This window comes from Dermacentor variabilis, chromosome 10, assembly GCF_050947875.1.
Source record: "Dermacentor variabilis isolate Ectoservices chromosome 10, ASM5094787v1, whole genome shotgun sequence".
Taxonomy (NCBI): Eukaryota; Metazoa; Arthropoda; class Arachnida; order Ixodida; family Ixodidae; genus Dermacentor; species Dermacentor variabilis.
The window spans coordinates 44,717,328-44,737,462 of record NC_134577.1 but is presented as its reverse complement, the minus strand read 5'-3'; the positions used below and the strand labels follow the sequence as shown (position 1 = coordinate 44,737,462).

Below are 20,135 nucleotides of genomic sequence, written 5' to 3'. Positions count from 1 at the left end.
CATGTGGGGTATGATGAAAGCCTGCGCAAACTTTTTAAACATCTAGAACAGATAGTTTTAGCTTGTACGGAAACTTTCGAAAACAGGGTCACCGGAGACGTAAGCGTAAAAGGCAGGGTTGGTTGCAACACCTCGCGGTGCAGAACTCTACCAGACAGACGCAGAACTTCTATATTGCAGCAAACAAGTGCATTCTACGTCGCTGCCGGCATAAAGGTTCGGCAACGGCGTAATCGTGAACACGTTGCACTTTTACATGTATGTTTTTCGACAAGAACACTCGCGTAACACGAAAGGAATTGTGGTTAGAAGAAACGTCACAAAATATCATTAGCAGCGTTCTTTTCTTTTTTTTTTTTTTTTTTTGCCGCACACCTCTACTGTAACCAGATAAACCGCAAACGGTAAGATTTAAAATTGAATTACATTTTGGGGTTTTTACGTGCCAAAACCACGATCTGATTATGAGGCACGCCGCAGTGGGGGACTCTATAAATTTTCACCACCTGGGGTTCTTCAACCTGCCCCTAAATGTTAGTACCACGACTGTTTTCGCATTTCGCCCCTGTCAAAATGCGGCCGCCGTGGCCTGGATTCGATCCCGCGACCTCTTGCTGAGCAGCCCAACACCATAGCCACTAAGCAACCTCAGCGGGGGCAAACGGCAATACGATATGTTTGCGGTCAAACTGCAACTGATTGTGTTTCATAACCTATGCATAAACTTATGTGTAACATTTAGCGTGATAAAAGAAAAAGGCAGAGAGGGAGTTGCGCTGCTGAGCTAGGGGTCCCTGGTTCGATTCAGGTAGTGGCTGCTGCATTTCAACAGAGGGAGATGCAAAAAAAAAAAACACTCGTGTACTATTTAACTGCGCGCTAACAAACCCCATGGGTGGTCAGAATTAATCAGGAGTTCCCAACTTACGGCGTGACTTGTAATTGCATCATTGTTTTTGGCACGTGTTACCCCCAAACTTAAGTAATTGAATATTAGTTACGGTACATGCAATCACTTGTTGCGCCACCCCGATGTAGTAGCATAATAGGTGATCAAGCGAGCTGGAGACCCGCCGTGGTGGTTCAGTGGCTATGGTGTTGGGCTGCTGAGCACGAGGTCGCGGGACCGAATCCCGGCCACGGCGGTCGCATTTCGATGGGGGCGAAATGCGAAAACACCCGTGGTACTTAGATTTAGGCGCACGTTAAAGAACCCCAGGTGGTCGAAATTTCCGGGGTCCTCCACTACGGCGTGCCTCATCATCAGAAAGTGGTTTTGGCACGTAAAACACCATAATTGAATTTAATTTTAAGCGGGCTGGAGCGAGTGACAGAGCCTCACCGGTACACTGCTTCCACGTGACTACTTTCTGAGTCATGACGTCATGACGCGCCCACCTCGCGAGAAATTATATACACTGGTTCGTCGAAAAGCAATAATAGAAAATGTGAAGAGCACTCCCAGGCCTGCTGGTATCTTTCCGAATGTTTTCGAGGGTCTAGGGCTTTCTATGAACGGAAGAAAAGGTAAAGAAAACAAATATCTATAAATATCATATCCGTGTGCTCTTCTTAAGTAGGTCTCATACGTTTATCTGCAGAGCGCTGGCTTCCCAGCTGCCGATCGCTATTTTTCCCATAAGTTTCCAGTTAGGGTTTATTTCGAGAAGATTACCTGTATGCCTTATAAGCATGCCTTTCTTTTCAGTTATCCTCACTCTAAAACCTCTTCGACCGACAATCCAGAGCAGACTCTGAAGTCACCGCCGTCCGAGATTGATTTTTCGGCAATGCCGTCGGCTTTCGAGAGTGGGCCGACGACTGTTGTCGATACAACGTTGTGCCAACGGAAATCAATTCTACCTTAAAGCTCTATGAACTGATAGCTTGCACAGCCTCAGTTGTGTTTTCTTTTTCTTTTTTTTAAATCTAAGCGAGTACTGTGTTTATTTTTCTGCGCCCTTGCCGGTCATATTTGCTCTCTGTCTCTCTGTCATACAGAGGCTTAGGCGGCGTTGTAAGCCTTCATGTCGACAGACGTTGATCGTCTAAGCGCCGACTGTTCTTGAAACCGCGCATGATTGAAATTTTGACTTCTCAGAGAAAAACAAAGAAACAAAGAAAGAAAAACGCGAGTCCTTGCGTAGCATGATATCCCGCCGGCTTCTTCCTTTAGTTTGCGTCGATTTGCACGGAACTCGAGTATAAGGCAAATTTAAGCAGTGAAAAAATAGCCTAAGGCTGTTCGGTAAGAAAATTCCGAGATTGGGTCAAAATCGAGAAATCGAGTTAGATTGAATTATTGAGAAATTGAGTTAGAAAAACAATGGTTCAGGCCGAAGCAAGGCTTCGTCTTTCTAAAGTGTCTAAACTGCAAATACGATCGCCCGCTTTCTGGCCACGGTGTTTGTGTATATATACACGGTTTCCCAGTTAACTTGGACCAAAGATCTTAAACATACCCAAGAGCTCTCGAGAAATCCTACCGACAGCATAGTAGCCGTAGTCGTATGTACTTACGGCCAGTATTTTTTTCATCACGAAGCATTACTTAATTAATTACTTTAATTAGTGGACTTTTGAATTATTGCTTGAATATTGCTTAAAGTTGTAGAGCACATCGAATAACCTCCGAATCAAGCATTTGTTCAGTGCTCAGCTTTGCCTCGTTGACTTTTCCGAAAAGAAACAAAAGTGCGCGAAACATCCAAAATACGAAATAGATACGCGCTCGCGCGCCGCTACTGAAGCGCTCCCAAGCGAATAGCCACGGATACACGGCTTTACCAGCGGCGGCAGCTCGATGCAGGGATCCACGCTATGTGATGGTCGCGGCATCAAGAGAATTAACACGATGATGACGCATTGATAAGCGTAGCGGAGCCTTGCACGATCCGGCGATAAGAGAATGCAGCTGTATATCTTTCAGTGGTTGCTTGTAGGCGCTTGAGTAGCGGCGTGCGAGTGCGCATCTATTTCGTATATCGCGTCTTTCGCGGGCTTTTGTTTTTCTTGGAAAAGAACAACCAGGACCACTTCAGCACGAAATAAATGCTTGGTTCGGAGGGTATTTAAGGTGCCCTATAACACTGTATATAATATGTTTGCGATTCAAGCAATAATTAAAATGTTCACTAAATAAAAGCAATTAACTAATTGATGCTTCGCGATGAAAAAGATCCGGCTGTAAGTACATACGACTGCCGTTACTATGCAGTTGGTACGATTTCTCTAGAGCTCTTGGGTTTCTTAAAAATCTTCGTCCGAGTTAACTGGGTCACCCTGTATATATCCCATTACGCTACTCTTCCAGAGACCGCCAGCTGTTCGATGTACCTTTAAGTACCATTGACGTTATAACATTTATGGGACAGCTACCATTTGCACCCGCTTTCTGTAGCCATCATGCGCACATTAGCACGTGTGCACATTTTTATTCGCTTTCACTAAGCAGCAGCTGATATGTGGAGATTAAGGGGAGAGCGTAATACACGAGGCTCGGACAAGAGTATGCTCTGTGCGCATGCGCGTGCTGTCGCTACTTTCATAACTGCGCACCTCGAATTGGTGCCGACCGTCCTTCCGGTCGATCGATGCGCCCGTGAGGGTGTTATCCTCGCGCAGAGCTGCACCTAATAATTCACCCATTGTTTCCAATACTTCTTCTAAAATTGGCTCGCAAGCCAATTACACCAAAATACATCCCAAACGTGAAGTTGGGGCTCTTGCCGAAACGTATGGAAGCGGTTTAATCGTTCTCTTGCCGTCAGCTTTGTGAAAAGTGACACTGTGATGGTCTGTAGACCGTTCTGTCGTCACGAAGAACCGATGAAGTGCGTTTAGAATTCCGCAAGATGGCACGAAATTGCAGGATGTAGCATTAACAAGCCAAGCGCTACCACCCGGTGCTACATCTTCGAGTTTCGGCAACGAAATTAATTAAATTATTGGGTTTTATTCGTCAAAACAACGATCTTATTATGAGAGACGTCGTAGTGGGAGACTAGTGAATAATTTTGACCACCCGGAGTTCTTTACGCGTGCGCCAAATTGATCATCAATTATTATCATTATCAAATTAACATCAGCAATCTTGTGTTTCGGCTCCATCAAAAACGCGACCTCCGCGGCCTGTATTGAACCCGCATGCTCGAGTTTAGCAGCACAGCGCAGTCGCCAGTAAGCCACCGCGGCGGTTTTTGATAGCTTTCTGCACATTTCAATGTTTCGTTCTATTTAAATATGCATAACTGCGTCTGTTGTACCCCGGTCACTGCGGTTTTCCTCCGCGCGTTGTACGCGACGGAGCCAGGATTGTCACGTAGCACATCTTCCGTGGCTCTCTTCGCAGCGGATCTCTTTTTCTTCGCAAATAAGTAGTATTCATTGATTCACACAACCGGTGATCGAGCAATTAACGAACAAATATGCGCAAATCCGCACGACCGCACTCACAGGTGAGGGCCGTGATGGCGGCCGATCCGAACGTGGCAGCCACGAAGCAGGAGAGGAACAGTCCGTTGCGGGTGAGGAAGCTCTGCTGGTAGCCGGAGAGCGGGAAGTAGAACAGCAGCAGCACGGCGAACAGCACCGGCATCAGGGCGAGCCGCAGTGCCAGCTGGCCGAACGCGCGCCCGTTGCAGTTGAACGTCGAGGCCCACAGCCGCCTGCGAGAGGCAGGCGCTTGCATTATTAGTACGTGGCAGCATAACGTGGCGCGTCTCGCGAAAGTACACACACCAAACAAATAAGCAAGCAAACAACGTAAAGCGGGAAACACGCGGCACGATTTGGCGTATGATCCAATATGCACGATTAGTCATATCATCAGGCTCGCCCTACTAATTTCCGACAGGTTGACCGTGAGGTTCGATGAAGCACCAATGAATGCTAACCGCCAGAGCAGCCATGTCTTTCGAGACGCGGCACGTGTCCTTTATTTTCGTATACGACTGCGTCGCGCGGATGTGCGCGAAAGAGGTGCGTAAAACAAGTTGTGCCAACAGTCCCAACCGACAAATTTTGGAAAGGGTTTCAAGAAGTTCCAACAGCGCCATCTTTTTCGGGTGCGTCGCCCGACAGAATCGGGTGGTCGTAAATCGGTTGTACGGTGTGTTGGTACGACTGTCTGCGCCAGCCAACAAACTCCCACAACAAGGTCCCATCAAGATTCCATCATGCAGGTTGCAACATGCACCGGCAGGTTCCTAAAGTCTGAGCTGTCCATCTTGCTGCCAGTCAGCTGGGATGTTCTTGACGCTCCTGTGTTTACCAAACATGGTGCTCAACAGCTTATGCGATGCGCCGTACGAGCTATAGGCGGTGCACGCAGCGATTCCGTGAAGCTTCCAGCAAGTTTCCTATACGTTCTTACGGTCCGGTCAGCTATGCTTCCTGCGCATCGTCCGACGTGTGTTTGCCCGAAAAGCCCGGAATGGCATTCGATACGTCTCACGACTGGCCTCTTACAAACAAGATCTCCAACAAGGCTCCAAAATGTTTCGAACAGGGCAGCCTCCGTTACAATTACTCGTCCGAAAGTTGCGAGCTTGTTGATACGCATGTGTTACCACTTTGTATGGGGAAACACGTACGAATGTGCGTAAAGGCTATTATAACAAATCAAGCAAAATCTGACATTGTAGCAATACGCGCGCCAAAGTCACTGCGACAAAAGCAAGCATATCTATCTTTATTTTTTTAGCTGACCATACTGCACGAATAACGTACAGGTGACACAGTAGACGGTAACGCTATGCCCATCGAACCATGATTTGGGAAGATTCGGGAAGATGGTTGCTCTGTCTGTTGGAACCATTTTGAAGTTTGTTGGAAACCAGTTAGCACGCTTGCTGCAGATTCCGGTGCTGTGTTGCTGTGTACAACTGGTTGTATGAAGTATCCGACGTCGTAGTTCAGTGAATTGCTACTTTGGCCTGCCCTACGCTGAATCATGTCAAAGCCTGTTGGGAATCTGCTGGCTGTGCAGCTGTATACACAAAACTAAACCTCGCTGTCAATGTACAAAGGACAAAATTTTTTTTGCGTAATATGGAAGGGTGTTACGTATGCATGCCCCAGTTTTGGATTTTGCCGATTTGACTTCTGGAGCGCCTCCAATCTCCCCCGCCTTCCTGGACAAACGCTGTCACTTCCCAAACCTTGAAGTTCTTAATGTGTCCTGCGTACGCCTGTCGGTATCAAGTAGCTTACATATCCGCCGCTCAAACAAACGGAAGCATTCTTTTTCTTCCACCCTCAAAGTGTTGTTTAGAAACTTCCCCAAGCTCTTAAGTAAACACACGGAGTGCTCCGGTACGCAGGGATAAAAGGAGCGTCCTTCACAGGGCTCTCCCGAAGCGAATAAGTAAGCGCTTTAGCCGCTAAGAAAGTTTCCGACTCCCGAATCGATCGTTCCTTTTCGCATACGCCATTGGATGCAGTGTCAGGGACTGGAACTTTCAGGCTTCTCGTATGGAAGGCTTTCCCAACTCCCCAAGGGAAGTGCCTGTGTCTTTCCTAGAATTCCGATAAGTCGCCCTGGCACGTGGAATAACAGTGTAGATGGAGTTCTGCATAGTTTTCAGGCTGTTTCTACTCCCTTCAGATGGCGAGGAAGTTAGCGCTCCGCAGCTTGGATGCTTTAATTCCCCGGTTGTTTTTTTAAGGCAAGTTTCTCGTCCCTTCCCCAAGGTTCAGCATTCGTTGTTTTCTCGCCAGATATATTTGTGGAAATGTATAGACAACTTGGTGCCCCCTGGTATGTGCTGACTGCTGTCTTGCTGAGTAGATAACTTCAGTCACTGGATCCATGCCTCAAAATACACAACTCGCTGCTGGCTGCGGCCTAGCCTAGTAGACAACCTGGATTTCTGAATGTGCGCCACTGGGTATGGTCCAGAATAGACAAACTTCGCTATTCATTGGTTACGTGCCATTTGTAGGCCGATGCCCAGAACTGGTGTGCCAGTGCACTCTAAGGGTATGAAGCCCTGAATGTGCTTGTATGCATTTGAATGCATTTGTAATTATCTATATGTGGGTCGTACGTATACTTCCCCGTGCATACACCGCTCACCAACTTCCTTCCCTCGACGACCATCATGCATTGCCTCCGTCTTCGTGAGGTTGTGCTAGTGTTATCCGCTACGCTGCTGCTACCTCGCTAACTCAAACAAACTTCGCGTTGTCAAAATAATAAGCGGACGCCCCCCACCTCGAGCATAAAGGAGCAAAAAAGAAATGACGTTTCGGCTTCTACACGGGAGCCTTAATCACAGGGCTCCCGTATTGTGAACAAGGCTCCCCTGTGGGAGCCGAAACGTCTTGTTTTCCGTTCCTTCGCGTTTGTTGTCGGCGTCCGCTTATTCTTATGACCATAATTAGTCCCGACCAGACGAGTTTTTGTCAGAGCGCTTCATTTTAAATCTCGCCTCATTAACCTCCGTATTCTTAAACAATCATCAGCTCAAAGTTGCTTCTTCCATTATACGGGGTTGAACACATTATACATTATACTCATCGACTGATCGATACGCCACCCTTTCAACATAGTGACGTGCATAATCGGGAAGCGCAGTGACAAAGTCTGTCGAGGCGTGGCGCCGCCAACCAGTAGAGAAGGAATCGATAGAGAAGCGGATCCGTTACAGGCGTGGTTAACTGTACGAGGTAGATGTAGAGGTTTTTTGGAACCAATAAAATATTAAGGCGAAATACACAAAACGCTGAACTGACGGGTATCTATAGATTGCTTGATTGACTAAAGCAGGCTGGGTCACTGTTTGTCGCCACCCCGTTTCGAAGGCGATGCGAACAAATCATCGGTGATTCGAGGTGAATTGTTAAGTGCAGGAACCTTCTGCAATACAGCAGTGAGATTGCATCATTCCACGTGATCCAGAAAGTGATCCACCGTTAAGTTTACTTTTGTGACCCTTAGCGTTTATGAAACATTTCGGAGTGAGTGGGCGAAAGTAACGTACGAAGGGTCAGCGCTGGATTCGCTTAAAGTTTAAAATTTATTTTTTTGTCCCTGCGACAGGAGACTTCAGTAAGAGCAAATGGATGCTAGTCCTGTCAAAAGTCCCCTGCTACAGTTGGTATGTACGGGCATCAAGATAGCAGAGGACCAAACCAAGATGAGAAACGCATAACACGATCGTGCAGCATCCTTGCCAGTGTAGCCTTTACCTATACAGGACTGTACGTCTTTCTTAAAAACGTAAAAATAAATATTTTCCGCTTACCGATGCTGTGCTCTTACTGAAATTCCGAACAAAGAGCGCATTTTATGGTTCGGATCATTCGGCGTGAAAAGGTGAGCTTATTAAAACTCGTCCAAGAGATCGAAACAGGTTATGTGGGCACAGTCTTAGCTCTTGGCTTCGGCAACACGAGAGCACGGCTGTCGTGACAAAGCGATGGCATTGCCTACAGCGCTGCATGCATATTCTCCACTACAATTACAACAATTGCCACAGTTACTGTCCTGGTTGGGAAAAAAATGCAAAGTTGTTTTCGTCTATGGGGAAGCCAGCTGCTGCCACGTTCGTCGATGATGCTGATTATTATGATGATGATAATTTATTGTCATCCCCTTTGAAACGGGGCGGTAACAGCCATCTACCTTACTTGAGCTAGCCAGGCATGTTATACATGCTTTTCATTCAAGCATTTTGATATACACCTCTTTAGTCCTTTTTTCTTTTCCTCAGATCTTCCCTACCTACCTTGAACCGCTACCCATGCCTGTAACGGATCCGGTCCTAACAATTTCTTCCCTGCTTTTCTTCCCACCAATACTCTAAACGTAGCTTGCTTATCTCGACTGCTGACCAGTTGATGCTTCGAACCGTCCAATTTAAATCCACGCCCTTCTTAGCAGGGTTTAACTTGTGTGCTTCGGCACACAAGCTGATGCTTTAAACTTGTGCCGCAGCTGTTCCGTGAGCGTTGCCGTGCGTTGCCAGAGGAGTGGTTCAATGTTATTCCCTCAGTTCGCGCCTATTGTACTGACGCCCTCCGATTCACGTACATTTTGCCTGACCAAAAACGATGAAAAGATTCAAACTCGGATGGTGCTCCCATCATTAAAGGTAAAGCGCACCACTTGTCCCCGAAATGCAAGAATGCGCACGCTTTTATACTGAGGTACATAAAGGGAGAAGTACTAAACCAGTTCAGACTGAAAAAGTAGTATTTCAAAACCCCATTGTCGTTAATTTTGCGGTATAAGGTTCATTACAGAAAGAAAAAGTAAAGAAATATATATGTACCTTTTTAATATAGCGCCGAAATCGGAGTGCCACTATGTCAGTGTGACGTCATAAACTGTAAAGTACTTTCTCGTATTTCGGTCACTGATGGGCTACGTACAAGTTTTCGAAAGTTAAGTTCAGTCCCTGACTCCTTTGGAAGACGGTGCAGTCAATTTCTACCGATGAACAGTCACCTACACAAGTCGGTGACAATATAAGAATCCAGTACGAGCTCGACCCACAAAATAGCATGGAAGCACCTACTCTTGATCTCTGAAAGAGAGCCGAACTAAGTGGAGCCTCTTCACAGCTTAATCACTTTCGTAAATGCTAGCTTGATTGGAAAGCAAAGGCTCGTTGCTTGAAGTCTTTCGCTGAGCACCTGACATCCGGATCACCCATAATATCTGATAGGACATTCGGGTTTAATCCTGAAACCACTGACACGAAGACAGACCTTTGGGAAAAAAGAAAAGAGTCGTTCCAAAAACAAAACCGCAACACCGCTTGACGTCACGGAAGTAATTGAACCTAATTGGCTGGCGCATCTATGCAAACTGTGTTAGAATCGGGCAACGTACATGCAACGTTTTATTCTTAAGTTGTCACTGACTATTGTTAAGAACGTCCCGCTGAGGTGGAAGTTTTGCCAGCCAGTTGCGACAGCGGCGTCAACTTTTCCTGGAATGCCACCGCAACCCTCTAGCCACACGGCGTCACTAAGTCAACAATACGCCGCAACCTCGACGCTCCGTCGCAGGAGCCGAGATGAGTTCGACGAACCAGGCTTTGTGACTAAACACGCCACCGCCGGCCCGGTCGGCCGTGAGCAAGGGAGGTCCCGAGGGAACGTTTTCGGAGGCCCCTTCCCACGCGTCTTTCAAGACGCAAGACAATGGAGCACCGGCGGCCGCGATGCGGCGGTCAGCTCGGGGAATATGTGCCTTTCCTGACGTAAGCCCCGATCTCTGCGAAGACCGTCTGACGTCGGTGGGGCACGTGAACCTGTGCGGAAGTGTGTGTGTGTCCCTCCCGCAGAGAGGCGGCTCGTTTACGATGACTGGTCGAATGTTTCCCTCACCTAGGGATCGAGGGAGGACAGAGTGTTTATAAACCGCTGTTGTGCGGCTGCTCAGTGTACTTTCTCTCGCAGTCAGGCTAGACTGATGAACTGCAACGTCCTTATGTAGATAGTGTATATAAACCCATGTTCCTCGTTCTCGGTGAGAAGCAGTCCTTCCCTTCAACAACGTCCTCAGCGTGGATTAGTTGGACGACGGCATGGGCCAGCTACCATCTAATTCATGCCCGACTCCAATCTTGACAGCGGGTTACGAGCGGTGTGATTGACCTCCCAATCCTTACACTATAGCTCCGCCCAAAGTTTATGACGTCACGGGGCGCCGGTGCTTGTACTTCAATGCGGCGCAGTCACCGCGTTTCGTCTTTGCGCATATTGTGGCTTATCACAAAAGGAACCCGTCGCACGATGAGAGCTGCTTTTCTTTTGGCACTGTAGAAAACGTGCACTAATAACAGGTGACGTGTAAATCATGGCGGCTGCGACGTCCTTTCCGGCTGCGCGATCACTTCCGTCGCATAAGACCCACAATAGTGTAGCCTTCTACATTTGTGGTGGTTACTCGAGAAGGAATCGTCTCTCGGTTGTGGACTTCAACACCACACGTACGGCAAGACTCATAGTTTGCTTTAGCCTCTCTTTGAATGTGCACCGTGTATAGAAATGTGTACTTGTATGCGGCAGCGCTCACCCGTAGATGGCCCAGAAGGTCTGCCAGCAGGACGGCTGGCCGTAGGCGGTCAGCGGTAGCTTGTACTGCGCCGCGTCGCTCGCGTGGTTACCGCCCAGTTCGGAGGGGGGGCCCGCCTTGCGGTAGCGGGCGCCGTCGTTGCGGAACTTCTCCACCAGCGTCTGGATCTGGCTGCTGGACTCGATGAAGCGCTCGCGCGAACGCCGGTCCACCGTGGCCAGGCAGACTGCGGAGGGAATTGCGAGATTGTCGTTGTTGTTGTTGCCGCTTATTTACGAGCGTCAAGTTGTTGAACAAACAGGCGTAATATACAGATCTGAATAGTAGACGAATCTATCTATCTATCTATCTATCTATCTATCTATCTATCTATCTATCTATCTATCTATCTATCTATCTATCTATCTATCTATCTATCTGTCTATCTGTCTATCTATCTATCTATCTATCTATCTATCTCTGTCTGTCTGTCTGTCTGTCTGTCTGTCTGTCTGTCTGTCTGTCTGTCTGTCTGTCTGTCTGTCTGTCTGTCTGTCTGTCTGTCTGTCTGTCTGTCTGTGAGAGTGAGTGAGCGAGTGAGTGAGCGAGTGAGTGAGTGAGCGAGTGAGTGAGCGAGCGAGTGAGTGAGTGAGTGAGTGAGTGAGTGAGTGAGTGAGTGAGTGAGTGAGTGAGTGAGTGAGTGAGTGAGTGAGTGAGTGAGTGAGTGAGTGAGTGAGTGAGTGAGTGAGTGAGTGAGTGAGCGTTTCTGCACCGCTGCAGCTTTGTTCTTCTAAATGTATTTCACTTTTTATCGCACAAGGTAGCGGAGGAGTAACCGACCCCTCTACGAAGAGCGAACATCTCTCGCCTACATTGGATAAGGAGATACCTTATTAAATCCTACAAAAAGTACACCACAGAACGGCTGCAGTCAGCCCATGAATATAAGGAATACGGACGAGTGGTTAATAACTGCTTGGTTCCGTGATTTTTTTTTTCCCAATTCATCCCACACACTGCCGTTTAGAGACCGGTGGCATTTCTGCCATCGACATTTCCAACTGCGCCAGAATCAATGGAGAAATCGCCGAGTCTCAAGTACAGTGAGCAGGAAGCAGAAGATTTCTTTTAATGCTGCCTGTTAATTGTGCCCGCTGTCTACAATTATGCGTTGTTCTCGAAGAGGCAACGAGACAGAAATGAAAGAATGCTTCCGGGCTGCGTTAGAATATTTTCCTACGTCATACAACAAAGGCATCGTGAGGAAATCGGATTCTCGTGAGCAGTGACAATGTGTAGAAACGGCAGGGTATATAGAGGGAAATCCGTCCACTCGGAAAATCCTCGGAACGCAAGAACGAAATATCTTTTTTTCGAAGGAATCGGCAAGTCCTGGCTGAATCTATACAGCCATCTTCTATGCGCCGAAAAGCAATCAGCTCCTTCGCATGCCCGAATATCTCGAACCAAAAGGAAAAAAAACAAATCTCTCTTCTCGTGTGTCGTAGACTGAACACATTCGGGTAACAAAAAAAGAAGAAGAAATGACGGGCTGTATTATGAACATTGTGTTCTCGTACTCTAATGTTATGGAAGCTTTCTTTTTTTTTATTTTTAGTGATCAGCTGTGTGCCTAATAAAGCCGGAACGCGAAACCGTGAGGGGGAAAAAAAAGAATTGAACAAGAGCAATCTCCAAGAACCATGAGTGTAACACAGTGTCACAGGAACTACTGGGAAATGAAAGAAAGAAAAGGCAAATATAATAATAAAAAAAAAGCTTTCGGCCGTCGCCTTCGGAGCTGGTGAAAACATGCCGGCCGGCCATTGACAGTTTCAACGATTTATTGCCCATTCAACGGCGCACGGTGCTGGCCGTTCGACCCATGGTGTTTCTTGCATGTTTTCTTTTTGTTTCATTTCTTTTCATCTTCATTCACTACTATTTCTGGTGGTCCCTTCCCCCATAATGTAATTCTGTCCTTTCCCCGACACGTTCTAAAACGAAAACCGCTGTACCGTTATTTGACCGACGAGAGGTGAGCGCGGGCTACTTTTCTTCTTATTTTTCCGCGCAGAAACACCGCCATTTTTGGAGAGTAGCACCCTGGTGGGCCGTTCATTCGCTCTCTGTGTCGAATTCTGCTTCGATTCTTGGTTTCGTTTGTAATATTTCGGGAAAAAAAAGAAACCAGACCAGATGCAAGGAAAAAGCGTCGCCGGGGGAATCGTGCTGCGTTAAAGCTTTCGGAAACTGTGCCACACGTTTTTCAAATCGATAGCTCGCGAAAAGGCAGGCGCTAGGGAGGCGATTCAAGGAGACGTCTGTGAGGAGAAACGTTCTCAATGCCTGCTGATGTGAGGTGCGGATTCGTGCGTCGCTGAAACATGTTCAGTTGTCGTCAGAAGGCGTGTGCAACTTGGCGTACGAAAGCACACAAACTTATGTAGCGCCCTCTGCACAATTGTGGAGGTGCTCAATGGATCCAAAAATGGACCAAACTGGGACCAAACTCAATGGACCAAACTGGGACGCCAGCTACGGTTGGCGCGTTCGTAACTCCTGGATCGAGACATACCGTTGGCAACGGAAACGCAGGCCTATCTAAACGACGTCATGCCTTGTCACACACGAAGTCTTGGAAGGTCTTGATACGCTGAGAGAAACCCGTTCTATGCAAGTCAGTGTGCTGGAAATATCATATGGTGCCACCTGTCGTGTGGCTCCGCTATTCAGGTGTGATACACTGGCCTGAAAAGTAGCTCATGCTGGTGTAGTAGTGGAGACCATTGTCGATTTATCTAAGCAGTACTAGGATCCTCTATAATGACGTTTCGAAGAATAACGCCTTAAAAACTCAATTTGTAAAGCCTCAGTTCTGAGCGACTCTTACTTCGAGTTGTCGCTGTCCAGTCCAGTCCAGTGCAGTCCAGTTGTAGCGCTGAGCCCATTGGGTCACTAGTAGTGGCCGTAATGTAGGACGTATTCTTTTGCGGTGAAAGCGCTCCAGCTGTCTCACATGTAGATCACGGAGAGTGCCTTGAGGAAGATTATCCTTTTCTGGTTAAAGCTTCCTTCCTTGTTCCTTCCTTTCTTATTATTCTGTTCGTTTCATTCAATTCCCCATTTTCCAATTACCCTTGGCCTTCCCTTGGTGTACGGTAGTAGTGCGTGACCTTATGAATGGTACTAACATTCATCGAGGATGCAACGTGAATTGTGAGCCCAATCGACCATGTGCGTTTCCCAGACTAGTTGAATGCAAGGAACTCCGAATAGCCACGAGTGAAATTACTTTCCACAAGGTCACTCACTGTTGCGATAGTATTTGTGGTGGTTACCGATGCCGCACTACATATATAAGCCAAAAGAAAGGAACAGTCGCCCAAGCGCTGAGCCAAAACTCGGTGAGCAGGATCTACAAAGTGAGGTCGTATATGCATCACACAGATTCGTGTGCACTCTAACGTTGTGTTTATGCAGGCATATGCATGCGTACACCTGAGTATGTGCGAATTATGTTTCTTCGCTCGCTCATTCATTGCACTCAACGATACACAGTGACTGGGGATCCACTGAAGCGCTACCTTGTGACTTTTTTAATGTGTCTCTTAAACGCAACGCTATCATCAATAGCTAGATTTATATAGCTTTTAAACTGGCTCGTGAACCTTTTCCTGAAGTCTCTGGTGTGTCATGTTTGAATCCAAAATGAGTATAATCCAGAATAGTACTCGCGATTGCAAGTCTTACTCATTCTTTGCACAGATTTGTGTCATCTCGTCTGACGTCTCTTTTGTGTCTTATGCGCAATTAGGCGCAACAATCATCTGAAACACCAAAAGAAGACGCAAATGTGTGCATCAATATCTCAGAGGCAACATCCTTGCTTCACCGTGTTCACGTGAGATGACCGCATAATGCAACGCAGCGGAAAAAAAACGGAGGGCGCTCCGCACAGAGCACATATTTTCACGATGACCCATCAGCAGGACACCTCGGAGTGAGCAGAACAAGTAGGAATGGACTTGCTTGGTCCCTTTCCGACATCGTCATCAGGGAAACGATGGATTGTAGTAGCGACCGATTACCTAACCCGATATGCCGAGACATCCTCTCTAATCAGTGCAATGGCCGTTAAAGTGGCTGAATTCTTTGTCACCAAGATAGTGTTACGACACGGTGCCCCTGCAACTATTATCACGGACCGAGGAACTTCGTTCACAGCCGATTTGACGCAATCCATCATGAAATTGACTCATACCAGCCACAGGAAAACAACTGCCTATCACCCTCAAGCAAATGGGTTAACCGAGCGATTGAACAGGACGCTGACCGATATGTTGTCAATTTAAGTAGACTTAGAGCACCGTACATGGGACAAGATCCTACCCTATGCGACATTTGCCTACAATACCGCATTGCAAGAGACCACTTAAGTAACGCCATTCCAACTTGTTTTTGGTCGAACAGTTACCACACCCTTGGATGCAATGCTGCTTGTCAGCGACAGTACAGAACAGAACCCTGACATCAGTGACTTTACACAGAGGGCCGAAGAAGTACGTCAGCTGGCGCGACATCGCATTCAACAAAGGCTAGCGCATCGACGCGGACCGTTACAACCTGCGGCGAAGGGAATTCGACTATGCACCAGGTGACAGAGTATGGGTGTGGACCCCCGTGCGGACGCGCGGCCTGTCCGAAAAGATTTTGCGCCGTTATTTCGGCCCCTACCGAGTACATCGCCGCATCAGTCCCCTGAACTACGAAGTTACGCCAGAAGGACAAGTGAGCTCATCACGATGCCGGCGTCGTACAGAAACTGCACATGTGGTCAGACTGAAGCCCTATTATGACAGGCAGTGAATATTCGACCAAACATCTTTCCTGTGCCATATACCACTTTAGTATGGACAACTGCTTGTGAACAATTTCGTCGCTTTATGCATCGGAACGATGTGTTTTGGAGGGGGGATAATGATACAAGGCAGAAACATTTAAACAACGCGCGCAGGTTCGTGCGCCCCCTCAAGACGACAACGGCGTATTGGAGGAAAAGACGACGAAATAATGGCACTTGTTTTCGCCGCACGCACTCGCATCGCAGGTGGCCGTTGTCGGCGTCTACAAGAAAAAGACGAGGTGAAGCGACACTCGAGAGAGAAGAAGGAGGCCTTCCTGATCGCCCGTTCAGAACGCGGCAGTGCTTTTTATTTACCCCCAGGGCACAAGTTCGCCCGCAATAAACAGTTGTATCTGGATTCCCTTCACTGTCCGTCACAATATGCACCTTGTTAACCCAAGTTCATCGACGTGCACGTGAAGCGGCGAGTGATAAGCAACAGCACGTACTGCGTCAGCAGTAGTGTCCCAGAGAGGCGTGAACGTTCCTTCGCGAGTGCTTTCCGTACTAGTTTTGTGCGAAGAGCCTCCATTTGGTTCCTTCTGTACTTCAGTCGCCCCAGTCCTTGAGCGACTTCCGAGTGTTTTCATCCTACGGACGCAGATAGGCAGCTTTTAGTGCTTGACTAAGTCCAGTCGACACGTGTCCGGCCTCCAAAACTGACATCAAGCTTGCTCTACAGAACAAAATCAAAGAGGTCACTGCTTGCTTGTCAGAGGTATGTGGACAATTCTGTGGCACCAAGAACAAAACTAAAGAAGAAAAAAAAAAACGTGGCGCCCTGATGCGTCCAGTTAAGTTCAGGCACTCTTGTGCTGCAGCGTGCGTTACGCCGACTCCTCGACTACACAACGTGCAGCCCGTCACAGAGAAACTCTTACGTAGATTTTTCTCTCTTCCTTTTTCACTTTCTTGTACTCCAAGCCAAGCAGTCTCTTCAATCAAGAGCGACGTTCGTCTCGAGAAAGCACGAGGCCGAATTAGAAAAAAAAAATAAAGAAAATCGAAGAGACGCTTGCCACGTCTTGAAAGTGCGGGGAGGACCGCTTGACCTGCCCGCTTCACCGTCCAGCCTGGTGAATAAAGCTGGCACTTTTCTTGATTTGGTAGCTCTCCTCAACCGTCGCCTCCCTGAGTGCCCTCGACGCCGGGACTCCGGCGCTGCCAGGCTTTACAATGAAGCATTGTCTCATCCGAAAACTGTGCACCGCTGTGGAAGCTGCACCCAGCGTCGGCCACTCGAAGGGCGACTTCTTGAAACTTTAAGATCAAGAAATTTTGCTGGTTTATCGTTTTCTTGAAAATACGTTCGCTTGCTGTTCCGACTGGTTAGCCCGTTCGGGCTCAGCCCATCTGGAGGCGCCGCAGCTTTTTGCGAAATGACAATTTTCCGTAATCACCCCCTCTTTAGAAGTGATCTAAGTCTGTCGGCACATGGACGTTCTGCAGACATCTTGTAGGAACTTTTGCCTCCTCACAGACTTATTTATTGCACCTACAGGCTCAGTACTGCACTTGCCAAGCCTCTACTGCAAGTGTTAGCCCATGCAAAGTCTATAAACGTGTGTTTTCCCCGTTTATAAATTTCTCGACACCAATTTCTGGCAATCTCTCTAGATTCTGTTTAGCACAGGGTTGTAGGCTGGACGCCATACTCGGCCTGTATGCATGTACAAGGGATGCTGCGGAATAGCTTACATATAAAGTGTGTAAACATCTAAGAGATGTCGCTCGCTCGCTTTGATAACAGGAAACTATCGGAGCGAACCATTTCAGAATGCCGACCTCGTAAGCCAATCGTAGCAGATGGTGACAAAGGCATTGCTACAATTTTTATGGGCAACCGATCTGCACAAACGTCTTTAACATGGATTGTGGTTCATTGAGTTGCGCGTGACCTTGCGCTGTGATGTTGTAGTGTAATCGTGATTGACTATAAGCGTGTGTCCATACTCTCTCTCTCTCTCTTCTTAAATCTGTGCTTCCTCCTCTCCCATTTCCCAGTGTAGGGTAGCAAACTGGATTTTTCCGTTTCTCCCTGCATTTGTCCTTTCTTTGGTCTCTTTCCCTCTACGAGATGTCTCTGAGCTGGTGTGCGTTCTGTACTTCGGAGTGTAGTTTTGTAGGGGCTGATCTGTCAACATCTATGCTACCACGGCACTGCACGGTTTTTTTATCGGGCGGGGCGCAGGCCAGCGGTATTGACCCTCGGCCCTCCTGCTTCGAACGAAAACACTCGGAATCGGATTGCTGCGCCGTGACGCGCTTTTAGCAACGGCAGCAGCGGCTTCTGGCGACGGCTTGACGTCTCGCTTAGCTACGCGCTTCGCCCGAGCTTTGAAAGTGGAGCTGAAATTTTTTTCCCGCAGGTGAAACTGCGCTGAAAGCCGGCTAGTCCGAGAGGTTTAGTAAATGTCATTCCGCAGTCCTTTCTTATCTCTCGGTCTTTCTGTGACAGCACTGTAGTCTCGCTGTCTTCCATTGTTATCGCTTTTTTTTTGTTGCTTTTCTTGTTTTGTTTTTTTAGACACGAGATTCGAACGACCGACTCCACGTGAAGCACATTATGTATTCTTCTCTCGTTGGCTGGAGAAGTTTCAGAAGAAAACGCCAGAAGTTATATGCTTTGTAATCTAATACAGCTGATCTGCTGAGCGAATTGGAGTCGGTCGATGGAAGGTGTTCAGGAGCCCGTGTCGTGTGAGCTAGCGTTTTAAGATTCCATCGGTCCTTTCGCGTGAAGTCAGCTCTTGGTTATTTGCTGTAAAGCATTGAACGAATTAAGTCCGGTTGACAAGGAATGCAGAGAGAGGTGAATAATGAGATGACTGAGCGTCTTTGAAGTAATTCCTTTGAGTGTTTTTAGGTCGAAGCTTTACTGAGTTGCTAATTACGTTTTAACGCCTCGTTCCAGCCACTGCGTTTATGTTGCACCGAATAGCAGTTAATGCCGCTTACTGTGCCCTAGCTGTCTGGTCGCTGTCGCAGATCGATCACGTCAGGATCGTCTCATCGCACTGTATTCGGAACGTTCAATGTACCGCGTGTAATCTTTGTTTCTTTTTTTTGGGGGGGAGGGGGGGTCGGTCTGTTCAAGTATTTGGGGAAGTTCACTTGCACGACAAATGAGGTTATCCACACGAATAATTTCAGTTGAATTTCTACACGAACATATATCTACTAACTAAAATTTTAGTTATTCATGTTAGGACACATGACAAAATCTTGAATTTAAGGACGAACAGTATCGTATTCAATGTTGAAAAGGCAGCTCGGAGCTTGTGCTACTCGTCAAAGTTCAGCTCAAGTCGATACGATTTCATCAATTAGGCGGCTACGATTCGGCGATTGTAGGCGTCTGACCCAACGGTGTCAGTCCATTCGGCATCCGTCCTTAGGTGAATATTTGAGTAGCTGATTAAGTGACCTTGTCAGTCAGCTTGCCTGGACACTGCGATATATCATGAAGGTAATCTCGGCCTTTTGCGGAATACTACCCGTGCTAAATTCCATCGTCATGCTGATGTTTCTTTTTCGTTCCTTAATGCTTTGATTCCTTAATGCTTGTTTTATAAAGCGACAAAAAGAAACAGAAAACAAAGAAAACAGACTGCGTTTCTCCCTCTCTCGTCTTTCCCTCTAAAGCTCCGCATATTATTGCAGATTTTTGTGTCTGAGCAAGTTTCAGTACTCACGGTAGTACATCAGTGGGTTCTCCAGTTCTGGACAGGGAAAGCCGATGTTGCGAAAGTACTCCAACATGGTCCGAGTGTAACCTGCGTAGACGATTAAAAGAAAGGCGGGATTAAATACCATGATCGTCGTATGACCATTCTGAGGTTTGAAGGTTTTGATCACTGTCAATAAATATGTGCTGCACATCTAGGCTCTACATCTGCCATCGCCATAGTCGTCGCAAGCCTCCGTTTATACCTCCGTTTTCGAATGCTATGTACACTCAACCACCAAATTTCACGTAGCACAGGACGTCAGAAAGCATTCAATGTCCGAGCAGCCCGTAACATTGGTAAATAAACAGAACATCACAATGTAGTTCACGTATCCCAGTACAGGCTGTAATCGCAAACACTATAGGCTGCGTTGTCGGGCTGCGCAGATATTCGGCTTTCTCTCGGATCTTGCGTTGCGTAAAATTTTGTGATTGGCTTTACGATTTGACGTCCAAACCTATGCAATTATGCAACTGATTATAAATTA

The 20,135-nt window shown here is 47.3% G+C and overlaps 1 protein-coding gene across 2 annotated transcripts in view; it reads right to left on the bottom strand.

Moving 5' to 3' along the window:
• Window positions 1–20,135, bottom strand: part of LOC142560442 (ATP-binding cassette sub-family G member 5) — an 83,757-nt gene that overhangs the window by 7,433 nt on the left and 56,189 nt on the right. For both annotated transcript variants that reach the window (XM_075672559.1, XM_075672561.1), the window contains exons 6-8: window positions 19,613–19,693; window positions 11,033–11,258; window positions 4,456–4,667 (exon numbers count right to left, since the gene is read on the bottom strand). In XM_075672559.1, coding sequence (XP_075528674.1) covers window positions 4,456–4,667; window positions 11,033–11,258; window positions 19,613–19,693 — 519 coding nt within the window. The remainder of the gene's footprint in view (window positions 1–4,455; window positions 4,668–11,032; window positions 11,259–19,612; window positions 19,694–20,135) is intronic.